The 27,926-nt window shown below is 36.7% G+C and overlaps 1 protein-coding gene across 6 annotated transcripts in view; it reads right to left on the bottom strand.

Annotated features, from left to right (window-relative positions):
* COL11A1 (collagen type XI alpha 1 chain) overlaps positions 1-27,926 on the bottom strand; it is a 134,961-nt gene that overhangs the window by 20,301 nt on the left and 86,734 nt on the right. For all 6 annotated transcript variants that reach the window (XR_003532310.1, XM_027671821.1, XM_027671820.1 and 3 more), the window contains 16 exons: positions 26,759-26,812; positions 25,754-25,861; positions 24,938-25,027; positions 24,596-24,649; positions 18,697-18,804; positions 18,085-18,192; positions 16,956-17,009; positions 12,761-12,814; positions 11,583-11,690; positions 10,017-10,070; positions 9,062-9,115; positions 8,925-8,978; positions 1,320-1,373; positions 722-829; positions 480-533; positions 143-196 (listed from right to left, as the gene is read on the bottom strand). Coding sequence is in view for 5 of the 6 variants with exons in the window: in XM_027671821.1 (XP_027527622.1) it covers positions 143-196; positions 480-533; positions 722-829; positions 1,320-1,373; positions 8,925-8,978; positions 9,062-9,115; positions 10,017-10,070; positions 11,583-11,690; positions 12,761-12,814; positions 16,956-17,009; positions 18,085-18,192; positions 18,697-18,804; positions 24,596-24,649; positions 24,938-25,027; positions 25,754-25,861; positions 26,759-26,812 (1,170 nt within the window). In the remaining variant the exon portion in view is untranslated. The remainder of the gene's footprint in view (positions 1-142; positions 197-479; positions 534-721; positions 830-1,319; positions 1,374-8,924; positions 8,979-9,061; positions 9,116-10,016; positions 10,071-11,582; positions 11,691-12,760; positions 12,815-16,955; positions 17,010-18,084; positions 18,193-18,696; positions 18,805-24,595; positions 24,650-24,937; positions 25,028-25,753; positions 25,862-26,758; positions 26,813-27,926) is intronic.

The raw sequence follows: 27,926 nt of genomic DNA, 5'->3' as shown, positions 1-27,926 counted from the left end.
TTTTTCAGTATAACCGAAGAAGCATCCACTTTGAAAATGTTTTCAAGGGTGTGAATCTATAGAAACCACTGATTTGACAAAAGATACTTTCTTAGTATCAGAGAGAATATGCAGCAGACATAAAATGACGGAAACAACTCACAGGCTGACCAGGATCACCATCTTCACCCTTCTCTCCACCAACACCATCCTGACCCTACAGGATTCATAGGAAAATAAGCAAAATAAAAAATTCAGCTAATTTAAGTCACTTAGTTTCAAATACGAATATAAGAGCACTATTTCTCTACAGAGCATTTTCCCAAGGACACTAGTTTTCAAAACTTTCTAAACATTTTTAAGCCTTAAGAAATATGTGAACAGAAAAGCAGTGGATTTTACAGTCCAGAAGTCATCTCCAGACAAGAAAGAGGCAGGATCAACTGGAATTTAATGCAAACCAAGACTAGGACCTAAAACTGTTTTTAAGGTATACTTACAGCTGGACCAGGTTCCCCAGGGGGACCAGGGTCTCCAGGAAAACCAACTGGGCCCTAGATAAATCAAGAAAAAACCCAAGGGAAGTGTCATCTATTAACAAGCAGGTAGCACTCATCAAAATATTTTATGAAACATATAATGAATTTAGTGCAATTGTAGAAAATGATATACAGTTCTGTATGTAGCACAACTTCAGTAACGCTTCACAGTGTTTTGTGTTAAAATTATTAAGCTCACTTACTGGGTTACCCTTAGGCCCATCATCACCTGGAGGTCCTTTAGCACCTGGTGGTCCAGCTGCTCCGGGTGGACCAGCTTCACCTTTTTCTCCTCTTTCACCTTTTGGACCCTGTAGAAAACACGAACACAAAAATGTCATCGGGAAATTGAATGGCTAAAAAAAAAAAAGGATCACAATAGCAAAACTGTTTTTCAGACCAGGGCAATGTTACTCCTCTATAAATACTGGCATGTGAATAGGAAAATAGAACCTCAGCCTCAGACTGGAAAACCTGTAAATCTCAGGTCATGTGCCAACTTCTGCACCCAGTTTGGATCAATGAACTGTTTTCAGAGAGAAAAACATGCAAGCTTAAGTTAATACTTTTGGAAGGAAAAATAAGTACTCTTTTAGGAGGATTTCAGCTTCATCCTCTAGCTGTGTCTATTATTATATGGAAACAAATTGCATTTAAAGGTTTAAGTTCTTCACTGAAAATTCAAAGAAATCATACACAAATACACAAGTAATCTGATTAAATGCTTTCTAAAGTAAGCTCTACCAGATACCTTAGTTCACCATAATAAAGGTTAATTATAATACAAATAAAAGTGCTCACAGATGTTCCGGATTCTCCAGGAGGTCCAGGATTACCAGCTTCTCCAGGTTCACCCTGTGTGTGAGGATAAATTTATAAGTCATTAGGGAAAATATTTCTATGAATTTATTTCTGTTATTGCATATTCTTCTCGTGCTTATTCACGTAAACAGCTTACAAGAAGTGGTTTTTATTGGGTCTACCTAAAGGGGTTGAGTAACGTATATGGCTTTGCAGAACTGGAGTCTAAAATTTGAGATAATATATCAAATTAATATTTTTGTGAGCCAGGGAGACTAACCTGCCCTTTGGGCTTTAGAAGATCTTCCCCTTTATTATCCCATACACTGCAAATTTCCTGTTTGTCATCTTTCTTTCTAGTCACAGAAAAGCCAAATAAGTGTATTGACTGTGTATTTTTGTTCTTTAGAATAATTTTGTTTTCTAGAAGTTAAATTTTGCCTGGAAGCAAGTTTCTACAAATAACAGAATACTAACTGGAAATGAATGTCAATGGAGTGAAGTGATTATTGCTATAGCTGTTAGAATAAAAAAAATTGTATAAAGAAAACCATAAGGATAAAACAACACCATAGCAGTTAGTAAAACTTTATCCACAGGCTACAGAGGTGTACACTATGTATTTACCAGCAATGGAAATTATTCAGTAAAGCAGATGGCTTTGAGGATGACACCATAGGAAGAAAATTTGTTCAAGTCAAAGATTATGCCCTATAAGTGAACATTTAAGATAATTCAGTCTGTTTTTGAGCTAATATACAGTATTAGCTCAAAGACTGTCTTTTCAATTGTTCATTTTAAAGTTTAGTTATGACTGATTATTTTCTAGCTCAGTGGTCTGGTAAATAAACTTTTTTTAGAAAACTATTCCTACAGTAGAATATTTAGTTATTAGCATCACAGATACACCTGTGAAAGGATAACAGAATATGCTTTGTGATTGTCATGGAGTACTGAGGTAAGAACTGTATATTCTGATTCCAAAGGATTTCTCAATCTACTTTCTAATGGGGGGATTTTCCCCCCCATATATATTCTTTTTCCAAACCAAATGAACCTTGCCAATAATTAAGCCTATGGACAAGAGTAGTTTACTGCTGAAAATGCATTTTACCCAATCTGCTCTACTGACCTCACAGATTTGGAATAAATTTGTGTATCCCTCATAGCCCATGTGACCTACACGCCCCTCCTCATTCTATGACAATTCAATTAATACATCATGAATGGCTGTCGTTTCCATGTGGGCAGTATAAAGCTACAAATCATAAAATACAAATTTTAAACAAATGGTGTAGATACTGAACTTATTTTCAGAGAAGCTAATAGCAGCACAGTGACCTCACTGGGACCGGAATTTGGCCCAATGCAAATATTACATTAGATTAATGGAAAAAGATTTGAGTACCCAACTGAATTCCAGACTAGGTTAATTAACAGACAACCAAAATTTTAGGAGCAATATTAAAATGCCCTTTACAAAGGGCACTTTTAAAGGGTGAATGTGCCTTTAGAAGCTGTGGTATGTTTTATTAGATGAACTTGAATTTGTAGTAATGTTAAAAATTAATGATCCCTTTTAGTATTTAATATTCATTTGCTTCTATGATACAGCATTCATTATTAAAAAAAAATAACCCTAGTGGATACTTCAGGGCAATAAGCATTAATTATGTTTTCTAGGAAAATCCATAATCTTCATTTCCTTATCCTCTGTATGGGGTCTACTGAATCTGCAGCATCATTAGTGTTGGGGTTTGTCCATGCCTCCTATCAATTGCATGAGATTTATGTAGCAATGGAGAATGAAGCCTGGAGTTAGCAAAAATATCGATGTTATTCAATTTAGTAGACATACTATATATAACAAGAGTCCACTATATAAACCCTTTTAACAGGTGTTCCCACTGCAGGACTCACTGAAGGAGTAACATAAGAGCACTAGTTGTGCCAAGCCTTTCCTTACAAGCACTTGTGCCAGAGTAATTCCCTTGTAAGCTGCTCAGAGAGTGAGCTCTATTTCTGCCTTTCTGCCAAATGATACTGTAATTTATGATCATCCACATTTGATTTATAATACAGTTCTTACCCTTCCCATTGACAAACACATCTCCATTTTATGACTATCATGCAACAATGGGTTTTTTCTGACATATTGACCTATCCTTGGGGGCACCAGGGGATCCTGGGGTGCCTGCTGTAGCACACATGTGGAAATGGGCAGGTGCAGGCAGCTCTGTGAACTTTGTGCATAGTAACTCCCCAACAAGCAGCAGTGTGGAAGGCAGTGAAATTGGAAGGGCCAGAAAATGTCAAGATGTTCCCCTTAAAGGGCATCTGTGAAAGATGAGACCAGTTAAAGTTTCATCTCACATTAATATTCCTACATCATTGCTCTACAAAAAAATGCGACTCTTCCTTGTATGTAGTCCTTGTTTTATCTGACAGTGGTTTTTATATTTCAAGTATTAGGTACTATGAAATTTTGTATTTGGTTTAGACAGCTGTTAAGGGAGTAAAACAATGTTTTGAGAGAGAAGATTGTAGCTGGTATATATTTACAGAGAGCACACTTACAGCTACTAAAACCAGTGCAATCTATAGCTATTGTTGACCCTTGTCTTTCTTTTTATTTTTGGTAACAATGGTATTAATTCAGAATCTGATACACATTCTCCATGGAAAATATTTCATGTTCTTTTGGGAAATACATTTTATTATCTAATAATAGATGTATTTCAGCTCTGGAAATATTTTTTTTTCTTTTCTTACCAGGTCAGATCTTTTAAAAGTTAGCATGGTCTTTCTTAGGCAAAGCCTTCCTCTGACAGAATTTCAACAAGCAAAGACAGACATCCTGAACTACAAAGCATCATGTCATTTCACAAACATGTTTAATTCTGAAAACCTCCTTGGATTAAGCAAGCAGAATGTTCTCTATCAAGCTAGACAAAGTAGTTTAAAAGTTCTTTGTTTTCCTTATGACCAGTTCTAGAGAACTGTCCATACAAAGCACAGAGACAGTGGGATGGAAGGCTGCCACCTTTTGGTTAAATTCTGGGGCATGGTGTTTTATTTTGTAAGAGAGGCAATTTTGCAACTGACTGGGTTGTGAAAAGGATTCAGTTACAGTTTTGCTCCTTTTTGCCATTCTCACAAAACAGGAAAAAAAGAAAGAAAAAAAACCCCACTGTGATTCTAGAAGACAATCCTTTTTCCCCTAGGTATGTATATGTGACTGTGTTACATATAAAATGGCTATGTGGAGAACTAAGTTTAATTGAGAGAGAAATTCTAAAGCTGTGCTGTGTTTTTGGGAGGGCTCACATTTACAAGCATTTACAAGTTGGAGAGATGAAGAAGGATGAGAAAGAGTCACAGTCAGCAAGTCATGTAAAGTTATTAAAGGTAATTAGTTAGGACAGATACTCAGGTAGCATAAACTGTCATAGACCCATCTTGATTAAGTACCTTAGCAATGTCTGCACATATGTGTGTGGAAAAATTATATGCACACATAAAGAGGTCTCTGAAAACTTATCAGGCATGTTTTTAAACTTAGAGCCAGAATACTCAATTGATTTTGTCCTCTCACTTCCATCTGTAGCATAAATCAATGATTAAGCATGTAAACTACTGATTTCACTCGTTTACTGTATCGGACTCCTTATTAGTGTATTACTTTAACATGTATTTTAGAATAATATAATAGGAAGGAATAGTGATAATAGTGATTTTCTAACATAAGACTTTTTCATACAGTCAACCAGATCTGAACTCTGAGAGGCTCCAGAAAGAATGCTTAGGTTCTGCAGACATTCAGTTTGTATTGCTCTCTAACTCTTGACAGTTTACAACATGCTGTGGAAGAGAGAAAGGGTGGAAGAATGGCACAGTACTCAGTGCAGTTATCACCAATTAATCTAAATTAGAAAGGCAAATTTATTTATTAGGTTTTGTGGAAGAGAAGTGTGAGGTTAACATTACTTGCTCTGTTTCCCCTCTGTTGTACATTCTTACATTACATAAAACGTCTGCAGCACAGTTTTGAGAAGTCATGAGCAACTCCCTGGGTATTTAGAATATCTGCATGTTAGGCCTTTGACATCAAATTAGAGATAAACGTGTTGGTACATTTTGGTTTTATGCTTTTTCTTAATTAAAAGCACAACAAAGAGAATATTCTCTGTGTGGAAGCTGGTTCTAGTTGAGTGTAAGTCTCAAGACCTCTGGACCGCTCCATGGAGGTTCCAGACATTAATAATGCAAGGCTACAAGCACATTTGTAGTGCTGAGGCCTTTGAACATTTAGGCCCTTGTGTGTAGAGCAGAAGAAACAAGAAGTTAGTTAAAAATGCATGGCACTAAGTGTGACAAAAATTGTTTATCATTTGCCAGAAGATAAGGGGGCTTTGAAATCCTGGTATTAATGACAAAATATCTCCTGGTCTAACCATTCAAATATGAATATGAGGAAACCTAATTCACTCTGCAACACTGACAGAGATGACACCAAAATGTTTTTCAGCACTCTACAATCACTGCATTGAATTATCTGTAGTACGAGATGTCTTTCCTGATAGGGGTGCAGAGGCCAAAGCATGCTGACATAATAAGAAAAACATTGGGGAAAATATGTGTGGGAAGAAAAGGAAAAGAGAAAATGCATGTTTTCTTTAAAAGCGTGAACTGTCCTCCCACTGCGGGAACTCCTCCTGACAAAACAACTCTTGATCATTTCTAAGCTTGCAAAACTTATTAAATGGAACTGAAATTAAGATGGAAGATATCCTAACAAGGGAAAAAAAATCTGGCATGTATTAAAACTTGAGGAGGAGGGAGGAAAGTAATTAGAATAAATAAAAACTTCCAAAATAACATGCTTGGAAGCTTCTCTGTGTGACTGCAGAGTATATGGGAAAGAAGCAAGAAGAAATAAAAAATGACAGCCAAGTGATAAACAGTCTGAATTTCATGTTCTTGAATTAAATTTCGTGGGCTGATCATCACACATAGGGATTCTAAATCACATATATGAGTCACTGGGAGAAACAAAGGAGTAAGGAGTTCAATATAAGTCAGTGTTTTTACAAAATGACTGGAATATAACTTGATCATGAAACAGTAAAAATTAAAGAGGTGACTGAAACCGATAGCAAAATTCCTGTTGAGTTCAATGGGCCACAATATTATATAAGGTGGGTTTTTTTAAAGCAGTGAATATAATTGGGTGCTACCCTGGATGTTCTCATAATTAATGTTTTTCTCAGTACCCTAGTGGAAACAGGGAAATTTTTTCTTCCCATAGTGCCCATTTCTTTCTGTATTCCACTGACATACAAAGTCTCTTTTTCCAGTAACTTTTTTTTCTACCAACTCTTACATTGTGTCATGTTTTTGGTACTCTTCTCAGAGAGAAACAACATCCTGCATCTTTTCAAAATAGGCTGAATGAACAATGTCACAAACTTTGGACATTAGAGGGAATATCCTTGTTAATAATGCAGTCAAGCAGGAGGGCATCATGTTTTGTATGTCTTTTGTATGTGCAATTTTGGGGAAAACAGATTGAAGACACAAGGATGACGTTGCCCCCAAGAGGTGAGTTGATGCTCAGAGCACTTCCTAAAAAAGAAGGGCTTCAGTGAAGCACTGTCAGTTTGACACATGACATCTGCATGGGCTCAGTACCCTGTGGTCTCAAAAGACAAAGAAGGGAGACAAAGTAGGATATTTTTCCATCAAGCCATATATTACATTGCATTATTGTAGTACACTCTTCACCACATCCCAGAGCACTGGTAAATGATTTATTTGATAGGCATATAGAAAAAAAACATGAAATATCTGAAGATTCTATCAAACTAATAGTTTGGTCATACTGCTAAGAAGTGGTTACTTCCCTTTGACAAACCAAAAACATAACCAATATTTTATGGTAAATGTCAAGAATACTGAAGAGCATCATAAGAAAGATCTTTTGTTGTCACAGGCGAACAAGAAGCTTGGGAGGTGCTGTAAGATGAACTGGAGATTTTTAATTTTTTACTAGTCATATAAATGATCCTGGGAAAGTAATGGCAACTTCCTTGTCTTATTAAAAGAAAGAATACCTACAAGCTCTATGAAGCAGATTAACATGCTTTTGAACAGTGATCAAGAAGAGAATCATGAAAAATATAAGTGATTTTGATTGACATGGTACTTGAGTAATTTTTTGTAAATTCATAGATCTAATGGGATTTGTACCTAAAGGTACAATACTGGTCCATTGTGCCAAAGAAAACACATGGATAAAGGGTGAAGAATTTAAGACTTCTAAAGTGCTGAAGTTCAGTAATAGTGTATGAGGAAGATGAGACAAAAGGTACCTGTGCATTTATTTATCTCATGGGACAGGAAGAAAAAGGCAAATCTTGCTTTGTGTTCTGAAAATTTAACAATATGGTGAGCTTTCCAAAAAACTACCAATACTGACATACCTAGAGATGTCTTTTCTAGGAGTTGTTGACATCAGTGTTTCTTTCAATACATATGATACCCTGTGGTAAATAATTAAATACTCAAGAGAAATTTACATAGTTTCTCAAGAAGCTATTTATAAAGTGGCACAGAATATATTTCTATTTTGTTTCCTTCACCCTATGTTCCACTGAGAATCTTTCCAATTCCAAAGTTCAAGAAAAAATTCATATTAAATCTGTAACATTACAGCAAAAGGCTTTTAGGCTCACATGAGTGATGTGGCCGAGGTCATGTAACTTAATAAACATAAACAGGCATTTCAAGAGACTCTCTTTTGAAATTTTTGATTGTTCAGCACTGCATAATAGTTTACTCTGTTGCTTCAAATAAATCACAGGAAAAAAAAGCCCTTATATCTATGCATAGGTCATCTTTCCTTTAAGAAAAAGGAAGATATATCTAGCATGTTCTTTGGGTAAGATATGAAATTTAAACAAAACAAAACAAACAAACCCACTCCATATACTAGTAGGAAATTTTCTGAATAGAGAGCTGAAAATACAAATGAAAATAATTTTGATGAATGAATGTCATATAGCATCAGTCTTAAGTCAGGTTTTCAACTAACACAAACAATCCTCAAACCTTTGACTTATTGGAACTGTATCTGTCTGTATGAGGAGCAGACATATATGGATGCTGAAGGTCTGCTTCACTTCACAGATATATTTACCACTGATACATTAGGTAATAGTGTATATTTTTATTGTTATGTCATATTTGATGATACACCAGTATAAAATGGAAAGCATTTGAGGCCAATAATGTTACTGAAAGCATCATATGTAGTTAAGGAAATAACCTTGCTTTATTACTTTGCCTGAAAACTACATTTTGTGCTCCAAAGTTCTTTCCTCTGATTGTTAAATAATTTTGTGATGTAAAACTTGAAATAAAAAGACCAACTGTGGTAAGTCAACAATTAGGAGTATAGCTAGATCACTATTAATAATTATTAGGTTAATGAAGGATATTTGGGAATTGTAATATATCTATATATCTCCATAGAAGAATCAAAATGTACATTCATATTCCTATTCCAATGTTTTCTCTTTCTAGGAGGTTATTATCAACACTCACTTTTTCACCAACACCTCCAACAGAGCCGATTGAGCCTGGGGGACCTTGAGGACCCTACAATGATAAAAGATATTTGTTATCCCAAATACAGTGCTTATTACTGAATTACAAAGATAAAAAAAGAGGTAAATTCTTACATCAGCTCCATTAGGACCCTGGGGACCTCTTGGACCTGGAGGACCAGGTGGACCCTGTATCAAAGAGACAATTTGATATCATAGTATCATAGAACAGTCATAAAGAATAAGTTCAGTAGGGATTTTTTACCAATGAAAAATAATATACTCAATCTGTAGAGGGCTTTTAATCTTTGCAGTGCCACAGAAACAGCAGGGCCAGGTTGCTGCCCATTGGATGAGCTCACAAGGTGACAGGGGATCCAGGCTATGTTACACAGTACCTGAGCTGGAAATGATCTGATGTTTGGTTTCCTGCATTATACTTTCCCTGCAGGTTACCTGCATGCCCACCCCACTGTGCGAAGACCCTGGACTAGCTCATATGTGTGGTAACAGCCCTGTGACAGTACTGCACCATCGTGCCCACAGATGGGCATTAATGAAGCATCCAGACTTGGCATGGAGTGCTGGAGGCAAATCCATACTGTAGAGAGCTTGTGTTTCTGTCAGGAACAGCCCAGAAGGCATTCTGTCAACACTGCAGTTGGAAAATGCATCACCCAGAGAAAACAAACAGAGCCAAATAGTGTTTACCATCTTCTAGCCTGCAATTACCTGAAGCTAACATACAATGTCCTGAATTTCAGAAAAGCAGCTCCAGACTCTCTGGTGCAGTGGTATCTACTTTTTCTTTCCTGAAGCTGATTGCCACTCTCCTGTCTCAGGCACACACAGCATCTGCTTTACTATCTGTTTTTCAGAGTATTTTCTTAAGTTACTTAAATCTTGATATTAAAGATGAGGAGATAGATATGGGAAAGCAAAGTAAATCCCAGAGACACTTTGTTACACAAAATGTTTCATACTCAGTCACTAAATTCAGGAGTAACAAATTGTGAGCTATAGAGAAGAGATAATAATATATGGAGGATATTTATGTCCTCTAGAGTGACTAGTGCAGAAAAAGTCTTACCATTGGGCCCACATCACCATTTTCACCTTTTTCACCTGGTGGGCCAGGCAGACCCTAAAACACATGGAGGAGAATACTATTAGTAGGGTACCTGGAATGATGAGTTATGAATCAATATGAAACAATATAAATGAGGTCTATATATGAAAAATGTGACCTTGGGAGAGGGCAGGGTGGTGGAAGAAGAAAAGAAGACCAATTTGCATTAAAATGAAAAAGAAAATAAGGTTTTTTTATATTACATTATAGGTATATGTAGTCCTAGGTTGCTTAAACTTGGTGAAACAGAAAATTTTGGGGGAAAAAAAAATGCACACAGAAATGCTAGAGTGGGTGACTTTAAAACACTGTCATTGTTATCCAGAGCCCAGGTGCAGGTTTGGATAATTTAACTTATGCTATGATACATATATATGTAAAAAAAATATGATCAATGCAGCACAATGAAGTGGTATGCAAAGATGTCTAAACTACCTGAGTACTGGAAGCTGCATAACTGCTTTAATAAGGTGTCCAGTGGAGGTGATAAATCCTGCTGAGAGGCATTGCATTGGGTTACACAAACATACCCTTAGAAGAAAAGTGTCCAAGTTTGTCTACTAACAAACATCAAGAGAAGGAAACTGCAGCTGATACTAATATTGATATCTAGCTAGGAGAACTATCACCACTAAGCTGGGCATTTCCAAATGTAGGGTCAGGTACAGGTTATCAGGTACAGGTATAGATACAGGTTCAGGTTCGGCTTAGTGAAAGAGATGAGTCAGTTCACACATGGTGGATAGAAAGGAGATGTACTGTTTGAATATATTCAAACACTACTGCCATAGTTTTTAAAAGAGAATATATAGGATTCATGTTAAAGCTTAATGCACGGTTTAGAAATAGTAAGTGTTCTGTGCTCTAATGTTAATTAAATGGAAATTAATCTAAAGTCTTAAATGTCTTGTTCTTTGTCTCACTATATTTAGGCAAATTAAATTTTTGAAAAAGCATATTTTTCAACTGTAATTCTCTGGATGCAGCAGTGAGAAGCCTACATTTTACTGTATGCTTGCTTTGTGGTTTTTGACTCATAAAATATCAATTTTAAGAGGAAGAAACATGAAACTATAGGAACCTGCCTACGATGGTTGCAGTATATAAGCATTATGGAGTTCTGCTTATCTTTCAGAACACATGTAGTGTCTGTAATGGTATCACTGAGAAACAAACTATGTTGCCAAAACCTATTGTGAAAATACTGTACATGACTAGGACACGTTGAATCCCCTTCAGGTTGCATCTTTTCCTTGAAGTGTGTATCTCCAGTATAAAGAAGTGCACTTATTAAAACAGAAATTGTTTGACTCTGTCAATGAATGAATTACTGAATGAAATTCTAAAACCTGTGTTAGCCAGCAGTTCAGTTTCAGAGCAGCCTACTAATCTCCTGCAGCATTAAATCTGCATAAACTCTATGAATATGGGATCTTTCAGTTTTTAATAGAGGACCATAGCCATTCAGCTTCTGACACAGAAATTGGGGGTTGTATAGGTGGAGGGTAAAATAATAAAGGAATTTACCTGTAAGCCAATAGGGCCTGGAGGGCCAGGGAAGCCTCGAGGACCTTCATCACCTTTTTGCCCAAACATCCCTTGCTGACCTCTTGGGCCTGGCTCTCCATCACCTCCCTAAACATTGTGGAAACAATGAAAAGCAAAAATATCACAGGTCTGATAATAACAACAGAAAAAACTCCATGGAAATGACTGGAAAACAACTATTGTAGGGCTCAGACTCATGCCAAATGTCTTTACAAATGCACGTACACCATCCTGATTGGATGAAATCTGTTATACAAACAGAATACCAGCACGTGCCCTGTTTTAATGTAGGTCAATTAATACTGCATGTCTTATGAAAATTTTCCCTGAATTCCTCTTCTCTTTCACATCTGCATAAACACTCTAGCTGTTGAATACCTACATATTAGTAAATATGAGTAGCATATAGTTCTACCAATCTTCAGGGTAAAAGAATTCAAAGCCTTCTAAATAAAAATAAAAATCAATCCACCTGATATCAGGTGGATTTTTAAAAGAGATACTCTCTTTTAACTGTATCTGGTACTGAGCTGTCATATATATAATGGCCCATCTTCGCGAACGAAGATTTGGGGAAAGGTCTTTTTACCTTTCCAGCCTGCGCAATGGATTTTTTAGGTGAGACACAGCCTGCGCTGAACTGAGCCCACCCTTTAATCCTAAGGTTCATCTGCCGGGGCCAAGCAAGCTTGGACAATGGCAGTGAGGTCCTCAGGACGTAGGTTTGTTTAGAGTGACCTTCTCATAGATGGATGGCCACACAGGGCTAACGACCTCCATCAGGCCAGGAGACCGGGATTTGAACCCGTGGTCGCAGCAGTGAAAGTCCTGCACGCTAACCACTAGGCCACCAGGGGTCTCTGAGCTGTCATACATACCACCAAACAAGTTCACTGAAAGGATGGGCCCCATGCACTATTTACAGTATTTAATTTTTAATGATTCTGTCAAATTCCAGCCCTGCTGTAAATCTGCAGTACACTACCACCAACCATGCAGGTTTGTTTACAATAAAGAACTGCATGTAAGTGGACAATGACAGAACTGTTAGTGGTCATTTCAAATGCATTCCTGAGTAAGGAGCATGTAGTTCAAAGAACTTCTAAGTACCAGATAAGTTATGCAAGGTTGAGGTTTGCTCTGAATAAGCTACTTACAGCTATACCCGGGGCACCAACAGGACCCTGGAGACCTGGTGGACCCGGAGGACCCTGCAACAGACAAACATCAAAAGGACAAGTTAGTGATTCTGACATCTGGAATGAGATTAAAAGCAAATACAGAGATGAGAGAAAACCCTGCTTACATGACCATGGTCTATTAAGCATTTCCACATTTCTTCATAGAGAATGTAGATTATTCACAAGTCCTTTGCATTCAGTACAAATAATCATTATTTGTTTATTTCTCAAAAACTCAGGTTGGCATATCTAGAGGAGACAATACTGTCATTTGTTGGAAGCACATTTTTAATGTTTCAGAATGGATTCCCATGCAAACATGAATTAAAATGAAAACTATTTCTTTCACAATTAAAAATATCAACACTTTCAATGAGATTTATGGAGGAAAACCTTCAACCTTTAAATCATCATCTAAAAATGTATCTTTAATTGGAGCGCTTATTATTTGGATTAGTTTTTATGAAACTGCAATTAATTTTTACAATAGCACAAAGCTTATTTTGACCTCGAGGAGATACTAAAAACTGTAAGTTCTTGCTGAGCACTGGGAGTCACATTCTCTTTGATATTAAGTCTTTTTTCAACAGAATGGCAAAAGAAAAGTCTCTGAGAGGAACTTAATTTTTTTCAGTGTCTTTGCAGAATAATAACTTTCTAAGTTATATTGCACATAATTTAGAAGTCGGTCATATAGATGTGATGTAACAAAGCTATCTAACAGAGTACAGGAATGCCAAATACTAGTTTATGATGGGGTTAAAATTATGTGGGAGTTTGAATCTTGTTTTTGCAACACTAGAGGAACTAGACTGATAAAGAGTGAAGCTAAGAAAGCATAAAAACACCTGGCATTGACTAATTCTAGTCTATATCAGACAGAAAGTTTTATATGGCTTCTGGGCTGCAAATTTTATTTTAAAGTAGAATAATGCTTGGATGTAAAGGCCTCGGTAGAGCTAAAATTAGATTACCATGCCCTTTATAGGGAGATTAGGAAAAGGGACTTCTGAAATCTATTTCTTTCATTGGGTTCTGTGTATACTTTAGAGTATCTTACAGTCAAGCTATATATTTCTCTTATAATTTTCTTTTTGTCACATACCTGATGGCAATACATGAAGCAAAGCTCTATGGTGATATATCTATATGAAAGGACTCCCAGGAATGCTCCACTTGACTGGGGAGGGATACCATGAGAAAGGGAATAGGCATGCACAGATTTTTTAAAAAATCCCATTGAAATGGACTGTTTTACACTCTGAGGGATGCTTCAACATGCTCCTTCATTTTATAGGCCCTGGATTGAGATCTACACATTTTTAAACTCATTTAAAAAACCCTTTTGATATAAAGCACTGTTGAAAGGTACTTTGCAATTGATTAATGAGAAGTTATTTGGACACATGACCAGACTTTTTTCCCATGGCTATGGAGGGGAAATGGAACTCTGGAGAAAGACTCAGAATGATGAGAGAATCTTCAGTTAATAAAGGCAGCTGTGGTAGCTGGTAGCTATGGAGGTTTTGAAGTTCAAGAGAGGACACATCAACAACAAAATTGTGCTGTCCCTAGCTAGGATATGGATAATATTATTTTTTGTTAGGCACAGTATATTTAAAGCCCCAAACATAAATCCTTGTTAGTTTCAATGGGGAATGGAAGATGTTTCCAGCTTTTCTTAAAGAGGAAAGAGGAATCAGTTCTTTGATCAGGATCCTTGCTGTGATCAGGCTCTAAATGCCCACCAAGGCTTTTGTGGGTGGTTAGGTATTGTGGATATCTATTCTTCATGTCCTGTGATTTCAGAACTGGGTACTTCTTCTTTAGAACCTTTCAGAGGTGACCAAAAAGGCCTCTCCTCCCTGCCCCTATATACCTCTGTCAGCATGTTGAAAGGAAAGCAGATTTAAACTAAACACATTCTGAAACTGTCAGAGTTGAATGACTGCAATTGAGGGCAAACGGATTCAATACATGTGTCTTCAGCTGGGGTAACATTCACTTAACTAAGCAGGCCTGAACACTGAATCCTGTATTTCAAGGAAAATAGATAATATTCTCAAATGCCTTAAACCTTGAAACTCAGAATACAGAACACATTCTCAAATGATAATGCTGCAGACACTTTATTTGTAAAGCAGGTCTGCTGGAACATGTCCAAATACATTAGTACTCACTAAGGGAACTGTGGTCACAGTCTAATGCTCAGCTATGCTAAAATGATGGGAAATAGAAAAGTGCAGCATGTGTTTTTTTCTGAATTTCTCTGATGCAGAAGCTTCTCTAATGAAGAGGCATGTCAAAGGGGAAAACAGGATATGCATATGATCACACGCAAAGCCTGAACTGGAACTGGATCGGGGTTGGAACTAGCTGATCTTTAAGTTCCTTTCCAAACCAAGCCTGACCTGCCTCATGTGCTTCCTCTTCCCCTTCCTTTAAAAGCCAGATTCTTCTGTGTACACAGGGCCTATTCTGTTCTGGACCTCTTTAGGTGGACAAACAGGAGCTGCATATATCTCTACATATCCCACAGCTGGTTTACAACAGCAAACAGATTAAAATTTATTTTTGGGTACCTGGGAACAAGTTCATAGTTTTAAAACTAACTTTTAAAAATGTTTTAATTTCATGACTTAATTTTACGAAGTTAACCAAAGCACTCAGTGAAGTTATGCAGGAGTAATTTTAGTCTGAAGCAGAATTTGTTTACAACTTGATTACATGTATGTTTCTTGGAAAGCAGGGGCTTATAATAGAAGTGCTCTTCTATCCATTTGTATAATACTACATTTCTGATTTAACAGGGCATTACAAATAATTTATTATAACACTTGTGATTTAATCTATAAAAATAAGATTGTGAAAAGAATGTGTTTTCTACACTGGAAACTGCAGAAGTCTTTCTCACATAAATTATTGAGAAGGACAAGCTTATCTTTAAAAACAAGAACAACAAAACACCAAAAAACAAACAAACAAAAACACAACCCAACTCAAACCAAAACAAAAAAAGGCCCAAACAAAACAAAACAAAAACCCTTGTCATTTTTTCCCACATTTTATACCGACAATTTCTTCCTTGAAATTATCATAAAGCTATGATTTGCTTGAATGTGTATATATCCTCCTATAAAACATCACCTGATGATATCTAAGCCATATATTTGGTGTAATTTTTAAAAGCAATCCTCTCTTCAGAAGGCTCTGTAAATGGTTAATTGCAAAAAGCACACAGTGTTTTCAAGATAAATATGCTATGTTGAGTTCTGAGCTTTGCTGACTGTGAATATTATTGAAATATAATAATAAAAGGAACCTCTCTGCCCTTACATCTCATTTTTTTCTAAAGGAAAATTATTCGAATAAAGTGCCAGTTTATCTTGTAATTGAACACAAGTGAAAACCTACCTTTTTTAATTTTTGGGAAAGAAACCACAATCAAACAGAAATAAACAAATGCTAGTTTTATTCTCTCTAGCTTCAAATTTCACAGCAAAAAATGCTTAATTTTATATTTCTGGCCTCAATCAAAAAGTGCTTGAACTTCAGAATTAAGTTTTGAAGACAGAAAAAGTCAAATAAAAACAGTAGAAGCCTGATTAGTCCTAGGTTCACTAATAGGCCTAATGATAATATATGAAAGCTTGTATAAGCCATTTCATCTTAGGTCTTCACTGTTCTGAAATCTTGCCATCATTTAATTGTGCTTTCCAAGATTTAGATATTCTTTCAACATTTCAAAATTTTAAAACAATATTAATAGATTCCTCTACTGAGTCTTCATAGTTTTCCTCGTTATGGATATGTTCACACAATCCAGTCAGTGAAATTAACTTCATCACAGTAAGGGAGTGCATGTGAATTCTTGGTCTCTCCCAGTTCAAATGCAGAATTATTTCAATGACACAAGAAGGGTGCTTAGGAGTGTAGTCTACCTTTCTATTTTTAATGATTCTGTAAGCTCTAGGAATATGAACAATACTAAATATATGCATGACTCTATAAGTACAAACCTCTAGTGTTGCAGTAAATCAACATTATTTTGAAGAACCATTTTAGAAGTGTCTTTTTTCTGCTCATTTTTGTAGCAAGGCTACCTGCATACTTCATGCATGAATACTTTTTATTCATAAAGATGTAATGGACAAAGGATTTTGCTACTCACGTTTTCTCCTTTGTCGCCTTTACTACCTTTCTGACCTGGTTCACCAATTTCACCCTGTAATTGAAAGTTAAAAGTTAAAATTGTTTAAAATGGTTTCCTTCACACTCAGCTGAAGTCAATATCACAGTACTTTTAAATGTTCCTTTTGATATGATTATTTTATGTTTTATGCTGCTGCTTCGAGTGAATGCCTAAAGGGAGCAATTCTGCAATGATCAATAGTATGTCATATTAATCCAGATATTGATTGCTGTATTGCAAAGGGCAACAAGACGTGGCTTTGAAGTATAGTGCAACTGAGCTCTAAATAAAGGAAATTGTGTTCCTCTTGTCACCTTCAATATGAACTTATAATGAAAGTACCTTGATTTACAGACTCATCTAACTGTATGTGAGGGAACAACCACTTCTCAATGTAGGCTACAGCATTTTAAAACTTCAGAATTATTCTAATCATCAAGAAACTGTGTTAGAAAATAATGTTTTTTTTATACAATAATAAAAGACAAACTAAATCACAGAAAATACTCTCTGTGGGATAAATAACACTCATGCATCACAAAAATTAATGTCAAAATGTTTACCTTTATGCTATGCTAACTAACAGGGCAGTGTTGGATCAAGCAAACGTGCAAGATTATCCTGAAAGGTGCTGTGTCCTAAATTCTGACAGAAGTCAACAGAATATCTCTGCTGTGAACATAATTATTTTGACACCCTCGACCTATCAACAGTGGTTCTGAATCCCTATATATTACTGAGAACATTTCACCTTACTCATTCAGCAAACCAAGTTTTCTAAAATAGGCAAAAATCAATTTTGGCATCATATGCCTTGATTTATTTTGCCATACTTTCATCCTTGCTTTTTTGCCAGGATAAATGTTATTCTACTAGTTCTTGAACACAAATCCCAATGTCCCATAGCATCTGTCCCTCAGACATTTGATTATAGAAGAGTTTTTTAAAGTTTTTTTAAGTTTTTTTACAGTAAATAGAGGAAGTTTGGGGGAGGCAGGAGTAAGTGTTGTTCGTTTGCTGCCATATTTATTGTGAGAAAAGCTACAAACAGAGAAATGTACTGACAGATCTTCTCACTGATGCACTAATACCAATTTTAATGATTCACCTTGTCACCATCTTCTCCAGGAGAACCACTAGGACCAGCAGGACCAGGAAGTCCTACAGGACCCTGTATTCCATCACGTCCAGCTGGACCTTGAGGACCTTTTTCACCCTAGTTGCAAAGAAAAGGAAACAATCCACATAATCACAGGAGACTAATGAAAATTTCAGTACAAGGAGTCACATTACCAATACAAAATTTAAAAAAACAGAGCCCCCACCTCTCAAAAAAAAGAAAAACAACCAAACAAAACAGTAGAAAGGAAACTATCAAGGGAAGAGAATATATCAGAGAATAATAATAATGGAAGCTGATGTCAAATACACTTGTACTCTAATGCAGAGTGGCTGGGTACAAAGTTTTAATTAAAGACTAATTTAACAAATTTTTTTATTATATTCACTCCATGCTGTGACAATAACAGGTTTAACTTTTCTTGGTGTTAGAGGGTATGACAATGAATGTTTTACTGTTTCCTTTATTGTAAATCTAAAAGGAGTATTTTGGGTATTCTGAGACTATGTATTTAATAGGTAAATATTAGAATGGGACAAAGTAACCTTCTGGAATGAAAAGTCTGTGCCATGACGGTTTTATGGGACTGTGATTACTTACGGGAGCACCCTTCTCCCCTGCAGGGCCTGGAGGACCCTGAGGGCCAGGACGACCTGGAAGACCAATTGGGCCAGCAGTGCCCGCTGCTCCACGTTCCCCTGGTGAGCCCTGGAAAGAAAAACAAAGTATAAGGGAATTCTGATGTAACCCAGATAACTATTGGTTGTTTTCATGACTGAGGTAAACAGAGAAAATGCCTGTTTCTCAGTGAGATTCCAGCTGGTAGAAAGGTACACATGCAGCATGAGTGCAAGTAAAGGAAAAGACTGAAAGAACTAACCTGAAGTTCATACTCAATACAGTTCGTACAAAACTAATTTATTAATTTTTTTTGTAAAATCATTTCCTGTGTTTGCTCATCATAATAATAGTGTGCTTGAAAACAGCTGCTTTCAAGAACTTATTTCTCTCTGTTTTCAAAATGGATTAACATGCTACTTTGATGAAAGAATATTCACCATATCGAAATACAGAACTAACCCTCACCACAACTCAAAGCTTTAGTCAAGTTTTGTGCTGTATGTTGCTGTGATGATCAGTATGTTTCTGCATTTCAAGTCACCTGTGTAAAAATCTATTCAAGTATAATGACTAATCTAGTGTGTCATATAGAGGAGGCTTTTATGCACAGGTATCTTTACATAAGCACAAAAAAGTTAAAAATCTAATATTGTAAATTAAAGGTGAAAAGACAGGCACTATATGTTGAAAACCACTAAAATTGAATTTCTGTTTTCTGTCTCTCAAATTATTTACAATTTTTGCATCAATAGAGTGCTGTTAAAGGTGCTCCCCAACTTTTCAGCTTTAGACCTTCAAAACAGTTTGTAATATTTTACAGTTATGATTCATAATTTACTTTTCCACAGATATCCTAGAATTGGGATACATCGTGGAATAGATACGTAATAGGTGGTGTAGCCTGAAGCTCTGAATAGACTTTATTTTCATGCCTAAGCAAGGTCAAATTTGCTGGCCCTTGGACATTGGAATTTTAAGATGTTTTCACCTATGAGGGCCCTGTTTTTTGCTTTTACTCATGACAGACTTTTCTGTACTGACCTCGTTAGCATAACTAGTACTAATTCCATAATTTTCCCTCCAGATAACTGTGGCAGAAAGAATACTGAATGATTTCTCAAAATATTTTCTTGAATTCTCTCAGTAAGATCTAAATTTGCGTGAATGTTCAAATAAAGTATTCGTATGGGAATGGTAGATGACTTTATCCTTCCAGGTGTTGGGGTTTTTTAAGTCTGGGTCAATGCCTAAGTTTCAGTCCTATTTCTGTTATTTTGGTTCCTAAGGCTTCAGTGAATTCAACAAGAAAAAGTCACCACCCTGCAGCCATTCTACCATGGTCTCTGATCTTGTCAGCTCTCATAAACTAAACAATTTTGGGTCATCTCATCAGTAGAATGCAAGAATAGAGACAAATAAAACCCAAATAACTCAAAGATCTTTCCTGTGTCAGACAGCAGACACTAACAGTAGCCATTATTTCTAGTAGCTCTTTTTACTCAGCCAACTTTTCACATTTATCTTTGCATTTTACCAGGGTATGAACAGGGACTAAACCTTCTGTTTTCAAGGAACCTCTCCTTTCTCTGTGAGAATGGCTTCTGATCAAAGCAGAACACATTAAATCATAGTCACAACTCTGAAAAGCACTTAGGCAGCTTCTTAAGTCTGTTCTCTCTTTCTATGTTTGTTATCTTTTTTAATCACTCTGTCCCACTAGGAAACAATCTCCTTATATTATGACACCATTTGTTAACCTGTGGCCTTGCAGTGGTATTCACATCCTGGAACCTTTCTATTAATTTGTGGGGTTTTTTAAAAAAACTTCTCTACAGAATGGAAGTGTCATGTTTTGTCATGTAATACCCTTATACAGACTATAAACTCATTATCAATCTTGGTTTTATCTCACTTTCTGTGACAAAATATGTAATTATAGCTATTGTATACATTACATAGTAGCGGCAATACTTTTTACTGATGGTTAACAAAATGCTCAACAAGTGAGGGTCCCCATGACTGCAAAATGTTATCAGAGAGATTAAGATAGCTCTAGATTGCTCAGTACCAATAACTGGGTAGCCTACAGCTGGCTTATTCTGAGTCTAATTTGAGCATCCTATTCCTAAATGAGCAAATGAAAAATGACTGCTTGACATTCCAAAGAGCTTTCTCTCATCAGCATTCAGCATCCCACACAGTAGTATGAGAAGGGAAGAAAACAAACAGAAGACAAAGATAGCAGATAAAAGAGAGCTGTTAAAAAACCTCAAACAAAACCCCCACAACAACAAAAAAACCTCAACCACAAAACCAGCCACAAACCTTCCACAAAAAAAAACCCCAAAATCAAACATGAACCCCTCACCAAAACAACAGAAAAGCCCCCTTGCTCTGAAGTGCATTCATGCATCTCTTTCTTTTGTCCAAATCCTTCTAAACACAGTAATTGGCACGCACAGTATTTGGAGCAGTCATTTGTTTGGTATGCTTGCAGATGTATCTGCTAGCCAAATAAAGCTTATAATTGACTATATATGCTAGTTAGAAGCAATTGGTATTGGCAGGGAATCGGAGGAAAGTCATCCAGTGGCATGAATTCTCTTCCTATTATAAATGGCAAATGAAGACTCCACTATAATTACACTTCTGAGTGTACCCACTGTTGGCTAAAAATAGATGGGAAAATATTTTAGGATTATTTGATGCTCATGGTCTGCTATGACCTACTGTGAAAACGAAGCAAGCTATTGTGGTTTAATTCTGGTCCTTGAAGATGCACAGAAACTCAGTATTAAGGGCATTTCTACAACTTATTTTCACTGAAAATCTGATTCAAGATAAAAAGTTAGTAATTAAAGATGAAATGGATAAAAATGCCACTCCTGGAGTACTTTCAGGGAGACTTGGTGCTTGTTTGTACCTCAAGTGGCCTGCTTGTACTACAGTGAACTCAAAGCATTTTAAAAAAATTAAACTGGCTCTTAAACTCTCTTTTCACTTTTGCTACCACTACATTTATTTCTTAAATATTGGAAAAACCACATGCAAAAATTTCTTAGCCTCCCAAGTGTTTCTTTCTATGACTGTTTACCTTAGCAGAAAGTGTGGCCCCAACAGGAATGGATTTCTAAACTGAAGCCCTTGGTATTGTGCTCCTGACACTCATATTCTGTACGTTTCTGCACTATAGTTCACGATAATTCTAGTCTGGAAGTGAACTCCCATTAGCTGGGGAGCATTAATAAGAATTCCTGGATTTTCTCTATCAATTTAGTTTCACATGAAAGTAATACTATTCATGAGCTTTGAGAGAGCTCCATGATGTGAACCAAAAGATAGTAAATGGGGATAATTGAGACATCCTCCTCAAAAAGTGTTTTCAAGTAAAACACTAACTTATACACACCCTATGGGAATTAGAAAAACATGGATCATCTGAATTTAAATTCAAACACATGTATTTCGGAATACAGACAACTATCACTAAATAAGATATGTGCTTTTGCCTCACAACCTTATGTATGTGTCTTTAGGAGGAACTATGACATGAGTGGCACTGCTACTGTGTGGACATCCTGTCTGGCAAAGTGGGGTGTGTTAAATGTCAGGTATGTTTGTGCTGTCTGGTTTGTGCATGCTCAGAAGAGTTCTGGTTCATTGCACCTGAACTAACTATCTGCTTGAGAGTTCAGTCCAGCCTTAGGGGCTCCTCTAACAAAGAATCAAGCTATGACCTTTAGATTGAAGAGATTATTCTGGTCTATGCTTTCTTGATTTTGATTCACCTTTTCTTTTAACATTTCAGGTTCTTCAGATGGGTAAGGTGATATCCCTTTTGACTCTCCCTACCAGCTTCTATTCTGTTTCATTCCATTCCCAGCTACCTTGTTTTGGTGCCTTTTGGGAATGTATTTGTACTTCACAGTTTTAACAACTAATTCACAAATTCAAGTTCTTGTTTTAAAGAGTACATGCTAAAAGGCATTAAGAATTCAATAACCAATTTTAAGAATTCAAGTACCAAGTATTACTTGTACTACTAATACTCTTTGATGTTTTTTTTATCCTTGTCTAGTGCATTCTAATCTCAATATGAATTGCTGGAACATAAGAGAGCTTCATTGTTGAAATACACAGAATTTCAGCTCCTCCATTGTTTTTTTTGTTTAACAAGAATAGCTCTGCTGATTGATTTTTTTTTTCCTTTACTTCAATTGCACTAAATGAAATAAATAAGTTGTCAACAGTCAAAATTGACACACTTCACATTTGGGAATAACTGTACCATGTTTTGAATACCAGTGCATCCTTGTAGAACTTCCTTGCATAAAAAATGACAACAGAGAACAGGTAAATTTAAGCATATTCTACTCTTGAGCTTAAAATGTTGAGAAGGAGTTGCTGTATGAAATAATTTTGCTCAGTTGTACCAAGGGAATACAGTAGTATTGGGTTTGTGCGGCAGGGTTTTGGTAGTGGGGTGCTGCAGGGGTGACTTCTGTGAGAAGATGCCAGACACTTCCCTGTGTCCGACAGAGGCAATGCCAGTCGGCTCCAAGATGGACCAGCTGCTGACCATGGCTGAGCCCCTCAGGGATGGTCATAGTGCCTCTGGGATAATGTATTTAAGAAGCAGGGAAAAAAATGTAGAACAGAAACTGCAGCTGGAGAGAGGAGTGAAGATATGTGAGAGAAACATCTCTGCAGGCAGTGAGGTCATGTAGAAGGAGGGGAAGTAGGTGCTTCAGTCACTGGAGCAGAGATTCCCCTGCAGCCTGTGGTGCAGACTATGGCGAGGCAGCTGTACCCCCTCAGCCCATGGAGGAGACCCACACCAGAGCAAGTGGATGTCAGAAGGAGGCAGTGACCCCATGGAGAGCCCAGGTGGGAGCAGGCTCCTGGCAGGACCTGTGGACCATGGAGAGAGGAGTCCATGCCGGAGCAGGTTTGCTGGGAGGACTTATGACCCCACAGGTGACCCACACTGGAGCAGCCTGTTCTTGAAGGACTGCACCCCGTGGAAGGGACACATGATGGAGCAGTTCATGCAGAACTGCAGCCCATGGGAAGGCCTCATGCTGGAGAAGTTCATGGAGAACTGTCTCCCATGGGAGGGACCCTGCACTAGAGAAGGGGATGGGTGTGAGGAGTCCTTCCCATGAGGAGGAAGGAGTGGCAGAGGACAGTGTGTGATGAACTGACAGCAACCCCCATTTCCCATCCCCCTGCACTGCTTGGGGGCAGAATAAAGCAAAAATGAGGAGTTAAGTTCAGCCTGGGAAGAAGGGAGGGGCAGAGAGAAGGTGTTCTAAGATTTAGTTTTTATTTTGCATTATCTATCCTACTCTGATTTAATTGAAAATAAATTAAACTCATTTTCCCCATGTTAAATCTATTTTACCCATGGTGGTAACTGGTGAGTGATCTCCCTGCCCTGATCTTGATTCACAAGCCTTTCAGTGTATTTTTTCTTCTCCTGCCCAGTTGAGGAGGGGAATGATAGAGCAGTTTGAGGGGAACCTGACATCCAGCCAAAGTGAACCCACCGCAACAGCACGAGTCCATCATTCACTATCCATAGATTTTTCCAGTATGGAAAACTTCTCTCATCTCAAAACTACTTTGTGTAAGTGGGAAGTATTGAGCAGCAAGTAAATCTATCTACTGGTAGCAGATAGATACTTTAGATAGAAGGCTTTAGATACTCTCAACCTTCACATTCTTTGAATGTTTATTAGTATGGATACTAAGTAGAAATTTGATCTGTCTGCTGTTTTACAGACTGCATTAATGAAAACATCACAGCATGTAAACAAGAAAAAAGGTTACTAGGTAATGTTGTTTATATTTCCAAAAAATTATTATGGTTGCTTACCATTGGGCCAGGTGGACCCTGTGGGCCTTCCCCTCCTTTCAGACCAGCTGGACCCTAAAAAATGTAAAGAAAAAAAAAAAGTTTTTCAACTAAACTGGAAAGTTCAAGACTTACTTTTGCAACACATGTAATAGGAAAAATGTAAAAATCCAAAGACAAAAACCTGCATAAATTCCTTTTTTCTTATACAGTCAATGATACTTAACATTGGATGTTTGAGGTCTGTTTTCCTATTGCATTCATTTTTAAGCACAGCAGAAGATTCAATGAAATAAAAGAGTTAATCTTTTGTTTTTTATATTTAGAAATATCATGACAATTGCTCTAGTGCTTATATTATACCTGAGCACCTGGAAGGCCTCTCTCTCCAGGGAAACCACGAAGACCTGCTGGTCCATCTTTCCCAGGAATGCCTTGAGGGCCTGGATCACCCTGGGAAACACATTACATTTTGATTAAAAAACCCCTCCAGTTTAAAATGCTCATATTAGTTTTTAAATGAGTGATGAAAATGAAACACCATATCCCAGTTATAGTAATAAAACAAAAGATTGTGCCCCAACCGATTCACCCACTAATTTTTTGAAGATTACTAGTACAATAGTCTATGGTTAAATTTGTAACAAACTTTGACAAAATATAGTACTAGTTATAGAATACAAAAATAGTGAAAAACATAAGAAGTCATAAAAATAAGTTTAAAGATACATTCAGTAAAAATTTAAGATATCCATTTATAATGAAAGACTGAATAGAATTACATGGTAATTAGATAAGCAATATTTTTAGATAAGCAATATTTCACTACTACACATCCAACTTAAAATGCCAATGTGCAACTTTCCACCTTGGTGTGAACATGTCATTACTAAGTATTTCCATACTGAATGTGTAGTATGTGCAAAATATTTTTTTAGTTTTTATTACAAAAATATTAATTATTGGCTCAAGAGAATTCTCATTATTTCAATGGAAGCAGACACGGCTCTAAAATTGGAAACTTCCAGTCTTTCAAATCCTTCTGGGTGAAATGTGCCAATCATGACTTTATGCTGTATGTTCAGATTTCATTCTGCATGCCTACACGATGATTTGAAATGTCACACTGTCAGCAGTTTATCTGCCCCTTCCAATTTGTTCCTCAAAGCCACATCATACCTTAGCACCTTCTTTTCCTGCAGCACCTGGGAGGCCCTGTTCACCTGGTGGACCAGGAGGACCTGGATGACCTCTTTCACCAATTGGTCCGGTCTCACCAGTAGGACCCTAAGCAAAAAAGTAAAACTTTAGTCACCTGAAGGTATTTTAATGTCTTGGGGGTGTGGGAGGAAGTGGAGAGGAGCAGATTATTAATATCTAGCTGTTATGAGTATCTGTTACAAAACAGTATTACCATTGGTTAGCATACATTCCTCACCTTCCCTCCAGGCAAAGCTGACTTACAAAATATCTTTGTCCTATAAAATAAATCTTGCATTGCATTTTGCCTGCAGACATGTCTGTACAGCTTCCAAAGGGTGAAATCCTGACCTTGTTCCTAAAGCACTGAAGCTTTAAAACACAGCGTGTTTGGGAGAAGGTTACAAAAAGGACACGGGAGAGAAATCCATGTACTATTCTTGTCTTGAAACACTTCTGTACTGTTGTTTTTCTGAATAATATGAATTGTAAGGGAGGACAGTTGAAAGATTTCTCTTCAGATTCACTAGCAGAAAAGTTTCACCGAGGGAATTACCTAAAAAAGTGCATGCAATCCAAATGCTTGATTTAGTTGCAAATTACTAAGATTAGATCAAATGAAATTTTGATAATCTCTCCACAAGCTAAAAGTGACTGAAAATCGTTCTCTGACAAAAAAGTCTTTCTAAAACATTTCATGATAGAGAAATCTGCCTTCTTGACTTCTGGAAATCGCTAACTTAATAATCACATAAAAAACCCCCCCACACACAAAAAAAAGAAAGTGGAAAGGTAACCCCAACATTTTCATATTTTGTGGAATCACTGATGTATACCTTTCTAATATTGTTATGCATATTTTTTTAAAAACTTAATATAACCATCGATATGGTCCTTCTAATACAACAAAAGAGACTGCCTTAGCCATAATATAACCATTAAACTTAGATCTTATGGAGTTAAGTATGAAATTAAATTGTGTACCTGAGGGCCAACAACACCACCAGGACCAGGAGGACCAGTTTTTCCTTGAAAACCCTGTGAAATAATTATAGAAAATTATGTTACCCTGGACAAGATATAGAAGAACAAAATTCATATCTGTGCTGAAGAGGAGAAAGAGAAGTTCCATATCACAAATTCCTTCTCTTCAGGAAATAAAAATGAGAAATCCTATTTTCCTGTGTATACTTAGAAATGAAATTATTAATCTCTCCTGTATCTATCAGTTCCAGTCTCTCTGAGGTGATATAGCTGTAAAAATTGCTGTCAGTTTTCCAGATCTCTCTAGGTGAACTTGATTAGGTGAGTTTGAATGCATAAGTGATGCAGCTAAAAGACAGTTGAAAATACATTTTTATATATGTACATTATGAATCATAAAGCCAGACATAAAAACGCTTTTTAAAGAAAGACACAGATGGTGAATTAAGCTGGAGGGGCATTAAAGATAAAGTGGAGGTTAGACAGAAAGAAAATGAAAGAAAAAGAAATAAAGATCCAGGGAAGATGAAGGTTATATAGAAATGGTAAAAAAGGCACCACGAGTACCACAAAAAGAATGAAGCTAATGAGAAATTGATGTGATGACAAAAACTGGGAACCAGAGAATAGAAAAGAAATGGGTTTGAGACAGTTTTTTAGAACACTGGCAAATTTTACAGAATTTTCATTTTCTAATCAGTGGCTCCAGACTTTAGGCCAAAATTAGTCAATAAACTGAATGAAAACCTCACTTTATAATAGCACTGTTTAATGCATCTTTGAAAAATGCTACATTATTTCTTTCAAATCCTGGAAGTGTGTTAGGAGAGTTCACTGCTGTATCCTATTAGGGTTCTACGTAGTATTCCCTGTCTAACAGCCTGTGTCTGCCTCCTACTCTGCTCACCTGTGTAAAAACTAAGGTGTGATCTGGCCCAAGTTTCTTACAAACACTGGGCCGTTCTCCAGCTTCAGCTTTTTTACCCTCCTTAATCTGATTCTCTTCTGGTTGCTAGCTAGATATTATCATGGTTCAGTCTGGCCCAAAACTGTTTAGGGATTCTCTCTGAGACCAATGAAATGATCCAGATTTAAAAAAAAAAGACAAAAGTACCCCTTTGTTCTAATGACAGAAAATAACAACTGCTACAGATGGAACCATTCAAGT

Source organism: Neopelma chrysocephalum, unplaced genomic scaffold (assembly GCF_003984885.1).
Source record: "Neopelma chrysocephalum unplaced genomic scaffold, ASM398488v2 Primary Assembly neopelma1_97222, whole genome shotgun sequence".
NCBI lineage: Eukaryota > Metazoa > Chordata > Aves > Passeriformes > Pipridae > Neopelma > Neopelma chrysocephalum.
Note: the sequence above shows the minus strand (reverse complement) of the source record. Positions and strands in the feature narration are given on the sequence as shown.